Source organism: Porcisia hertigi, chromosome 35, assembly GCF_017918235.1.
Source record: "Porcisia hertigi strain C119 chromosome 35, whole genome shotgun sequence".
NCBI classification, from domain to species: Eukaryota; Euglenozoa; class Kinetoplastea; order Trypanosomatida; family Trypanosomatidae; genus Porcisia; species Porcisia hertigi.
In genome coordinates this window covers 601,004-606,303 of record NC_090594.1, presented here as the reverse complement: position 1 = coordinate 606,303, position 5,300 = coordinate 601,004, and the positions used below count along the sequence as shown (strand labels likewise).

General features: G+C 54.1%; 1 protein-coding gene across 1 annotated transcript; it reads right to left on the bottom strand.

Moving 5' to 3' along the window:
- Positions 1–2,013, bottom strand: JKF63_01137 (uncharacterized protein; the record flags this gene model as incomplete). Its single annotated transcript, XM_067897186.1, has 1 exon — positions 1–2,013. One exon carries the CDS (start codon positions 2,011–2,013, stop codon positions 1–3), a length of 2,013 nt encoding a protein of 670 aa, XP_067753343.1.
- Positions 2,014–5,300: the final 3,287 nt, after the last annotated feature.

Genomic DNA, 5,300 nt, shown 5'->3' with positions numbered 1-5,300 from the left:
TCAAATAAGCTTCTTGTTTTGCATCCATTGCTTCAGCGCAAGGTACTCCTGCAAGCGGCAGTTTCCGTAGTAGATGTAGTCGAGTCCACTACTCCCCTTGGCGAAGTGGTGTTCGTCGCTGGCGTTGTTGGTGCACACGTCGGGATTAGCGCACATCACAAAAGACCAGAGCGACCAGCTCAGATGCGAGCACATGGTGCCAAGGAACACCTCCGTGAGCTCATCGAGAGTGATCGGGGTTGTGGCATCGCGGTGGGAACCGCCGGTGGCCGCAGCGGCGAAGTAGGCCTGAAGGGCTTTCAAACACACATCCCCGAGGTGCGCTTCCGTCGGCGGTGGCACCACCCGCGGCGCCTCGCCCTCGCGTTCTTGGCGAAGCTCGTCGTTCCTCTGCCATGTTGTGTAGATGAGCTCCTGGCAACGCGGATAAGTTATTGGAAGCTCCCTCCACGCCTCCTTATACTCCTCTGGGGGATAGGTGTAGAGGTACTTGATAAAGCCAGGCTCACCCTCGCCGGTGCCGCGCGTATAGTCGTAGTCGAGCTCGCAGATGGTGTTACCAAGATCGAAGCAGCGATAGTTCACGTCCGTGTACTCAAAGTCAATGAAAACGATGCCCTTCATGTCCACCAAGTTCCGGTGGCAGCCCTTCTTGGAGAGGAACTTGCGACTGAAGACTGTGGACAGGTTCGAGGTCACTGACGTCACCTCGTCCTCCTCATCCTCGTCCTTGGCTGCCGGCTGACGCATCTCCTTTGGGACCTTGCGCCACGACAGCAGGATGTTACCCGGGTTCAAGTCGTTGTGCGAAAAGACGAGCGGAACCGACCGCCTCGAAAGCAGCTCACGCAGCATCATCACCTCGGCGCTAATAAAGGACACGAAGGAAGCTCGGTATGGCTCCAGAATGAGGATGCTAGTGAGCCGCAGAAAACGGAAGCATGTGCGCTCAAAAGAAGACGGGCACGCATCCTCCATCACTTTCTGACTTGTGTTGTCAAGGTAGTAATTGTTCTTGTGCACCAGCACAACCTTCTTCAGCCGCTCCGACAAAACGTCGCAGTATTCCTGAGGAGTGCTGCATTGGGGCTCTACGGGCACTGGGTGAAGCACCTGACGGATCTTCTCATTATTGACGTTCTGCGGAAGAAAAGGGGCGTAGGGCAGGCTGTGCATCTCGCGCACGAGCAACCACACCTCTGCTAACAAGGTTGGGCTGCGGAGCAGCATATCAGTCGAACACGTCGCGACGTTGTCCATGAACTCCTCGACACGGCCCCACTTGAAGGAATGCAGAACGGACGGACTTAGGCTCGCCCGGCTCATCTCGCGCATCGCCATCACATCGCGGAATCGATCAATCGCCTCGCTGTCACCGCTGCCATACACACGCAGCAGCACCGCCTTGTCAGGGAAGTCGGAGTGAGCTAGGCGGTACACATGGTTGCTGTTGCCGCCAGAGAGTTTCTCAACATCCAGTTCACCCAAGAGAAACTGCGAGGCCTCCTTGGGATTTTCCACCACGTTAAGAGAAAGCGGACGCTCAGTGGGAGTCAAAGACGCTTTGGTGGTTCCTCGCACCGCGTAAAACATTTGCGGGTCAAAAAGATGCATCAGCGGCATCCAGTCTCCAACGTGCGACATATTCCTCTCATGTCTTTCATCCACCGTCACTGGCCTGTTGCGTTGCTGTCGGGAGCCGTCAACCTTCTGCACAGCCTTTTTGTGGAGTGAGCGGCACAGCCTGTAGATCAAATCACGCATCTCACGGTCCTCGGTAGCGTCGCCCACCTCCGGGAAGTCGACCACGCTGTTGTACGTGGAATGGGTGAGAGTGGAGTCGCACGAGTCATCGGATGCCAAGGAAATAGGGGAGCTACGAAAGTTCTCGCTTCTGAGAGACTTGACATACTCGTACAGAGCAGAGCGCGGCGGCTCTTGCGTCGAGTGCGTGATTAGGTCACGCATGTTAACAGCGCGAAACACATTTTCTGGACTGTCCGCATTCATCATCGCGCCTCTTATTTGCGCTCGAGGGCGCAACTTTGATACTCTTTAAAGGGTTTCGGGGGGGAGGAGGGGGAGGGGGAAGGGGGAAGGGGGGGGCTCCAGGCCGACGTACAAGCGAAACGGAAAAAAAACGACGTGAAAAGAAGAGCGGGGAGGGGTGAAGATACCGACCGAATTGAGTGCCGTATCCTCACACGCACACACTGTGGGAGCGAATAAATGATGAAACTCAAATCTTCTTTTTCCCCCCTCTTTTTTAAGATATGTTAGATCCAGAAGCGAGAACTAAAGACGCTGACGGGGAGGGTGATCGTGTGTCAAACAAATAAAATGAGTGTGCTAGCACACAGAAAAATAGTAAAAAAAAGGGGGAATGCCAATATTTCCCCTACGTGTCAACAAATGTGAAATACGGTGCTGCACTTTTGTTTCACTCGCACCGAATTCCGTCAATGGCGATGAAACGTGTTTGATTGAAAAACAGAAAAGGCTAGTTGGAGCCCAACAACAACAAAAAAAAAGAGAGTGCAGGTGATGGCAGGAAACTTAGAGGACAGAGAACACATGAAAAAAAAAAGAAATATACAGCAATTGCTTCAAAAACTTTGATGAGCCTCTCGTACAGCGGCGGCGGCCGTGTGCTGCGCTTATACGTTTCTGCGGATGGGCACTTCTTGTTACACGTTGAGGGTTCTTATACAGCACACAGCGGTTCCACTTGCTACTATACGCACCGTCCAGTTGATAGGAGCTCCGTTCCTTTTTTCCCCCACACTCCGACTTTTTTGTTGTGTGTACGACGACGCTGGAGATGGTGCCAGTGATGTGGCAGGCGGAGGAGGTGGGAGGGGGACGGGGATTGTGCAAGTTGGTTACGTGCTCAACAGAGGAGAGCGAACGCAGACTAGAGGAAACTCATTTGAACGAGGCTCAAGATGGGCGTTGCCAGTGCATGTATTTGTATATGTACGTGTGTATCAACAGAAGAGTGCGCGGAAAAGGTAAGCGAAAGAAAGTAAACAAGATGCATGCACACCCCATAGTCGCGTCTCTCGACAATCAGAAAGTCCCAGTCGAGGAAAAATGAGATCACCCGCGACGGTATCTGATACGCAGGTGCGAGAGGGACAAAGAAAGCACACAAACGCAGCGCCTGCACCCCACCGCCCCTTGCACATGCTCCCCCCCCCCCCGAAACATTATCTCCAGACAACGGGGAAATAAGCATGAGATGACAACACGTGCAGGCAAAACGCTCAGCAAGGCTCAGCGTCTAGGCGTTTGTACTATCAGATGACCTCGGCGGGTGAGACATGGGGTACGTACGATCACTACCTGAATCTGGCGGCTGCATGTAAGATGGCAAGTGAGCCGCCGCCTACTCTTGCGCTATGGAAGACCTGTTTTCAGGTAAGCGCCCGTTGGTGGTGCTGCGGTGGGCTTGTGTTGAGAGACGAAAAGGGGGGGGAATCGGCCTTTCAGAGGCGCGTAGAAGGGATACACACACACACACACACCAGGAAGGTGTCCTCCTTCAAGACATTTTCCCCGTGCAAACATTCTTCGCATGTTCGCCGCCCCCTCCCTTGTTTTCAGCCCCGTTCGGACCCTCCATTTCTCCATTGCGTGTTTATCGTTTGTTTTATCTTTATCCAGAATTTGCCTCCCTCCTCTTTTTCAAATGAATATGCGCGGTTGTACACACACACATACACACACACACGCAGACGCACTACATATTTACACGACACCGCTGCCCATCCTTATTACCCCCCTCAAGAGCAAAAAAAAAATAGCAAGGCGTCGTTAGAGTCTGTAGAACATCGCTCGTCTTTCGTTTCAAATACAGACGAGAGAGGGGAAGGGGGGCGTATAAAAGAAATACGCGAGACAAGCACTCCCCGCGACTTAGTAGTGTTGCAATTTCACCTTCTATGGCCACCTCTCGCCCACGCCACACTCCATCCCCTTCCCCGATACACACGCATATAGACATCTACCCATGTGCGCTCAGTACTCCCCCTGCGCTCGCCAGAGTTCATTATTCATGTTCATTCAGCTATGCAACACACGAGCTTAATGCCACGCACTACCCCCGCCCCGCAGGTCTCCCCGTGGGTAGCTCATCAAAGCTGCCCAGCGCCCCCCCCCGCGAAAAAAAAAGCGGGCGGAGGGGGAAGGCAGGCCCGGACGTGCACAAATCGCCCGGGCACGCAACCCCGCCATACAAATGGCGCAGGCGTGGCTGCCGTGACGGGCTGCCCCCCCCCCTTGACGGAGCACCCTACTGCGAACATCGGTGGCAGCAAATCGCTGAGTTAGCCACGCCAGAGGTGCGGGACACCCTCGCCAGCAGGAGTGGTTTGGCGTTGGCAGGGGGGGGGATGGGGGGCCTGCCTGGCCTCGTCGCGAAGTGAGCGCTGGACCTCACTGAAACCCTCATGCTGAGGTGTCCTCTGGCATTAGGGCGGGGGGTCGCGGGGAGGGGGAGGGGGGGGGGACAGAAAAAAAAAGCACGGGAGTAGTAGTTTGGTGCATGCGATTCCATGATTATAAACAAGAAGGGCGCACATAGGAAGGGGGCAGTCACACAACAGTGGCAAGAGACGATACGTAGGACGGCGCAAGACGCGGTGCACAGTTGAAATGCAGTCATCACACGAAACAAATGAAATGATAAAACGAGTGTGTGTGTGTGTGTAGGGGAGGAGGGAGGGGGGATCGTATGTAAATTACCGTCTAATCTTCAAGGGAGTTGGCCCGGGGAGGAGTGCCACCACCAGCCCCAAAAGCAGGAAGGGAAAGGCCCACACTGGTCAGATGAGTGTGTTGTGGGGGGGGGGGGGGGTACCTATTACTCGGAAAGTGGCAAAGGAAGGAGGCAGGCAAGTTTGGAGACTAGTCACGGTCCCTCAAGCACGCAGGCACAGCCCCGAGTGTGATCGCCAGACAGACAGTGAGAGGAAGAAATACCACCAGACATAACAGCCGCGCACCTCACGTAATGGTCATGCAGAGCCCACCCCTCTCTCATACCTCTGTAACCTCTTCCAGGTGACATACGCGCTTTACTTCGCGTCCTTGCCCCTTTGAAGCGGACACCGTCGTTCACCCGGAAGACACTTGCACGACTTTGCAGCGATCCCAATCTGTGGAGTAAAGAAAAATAAAGGTGCCCTCGCCGTCTCCGAAACATGAAACCTCAAAAACAACAAAAATCAATTTCACGATACGATAGGAGACGAAATACACACATACATATATGCGCATACACATATACACATATACAC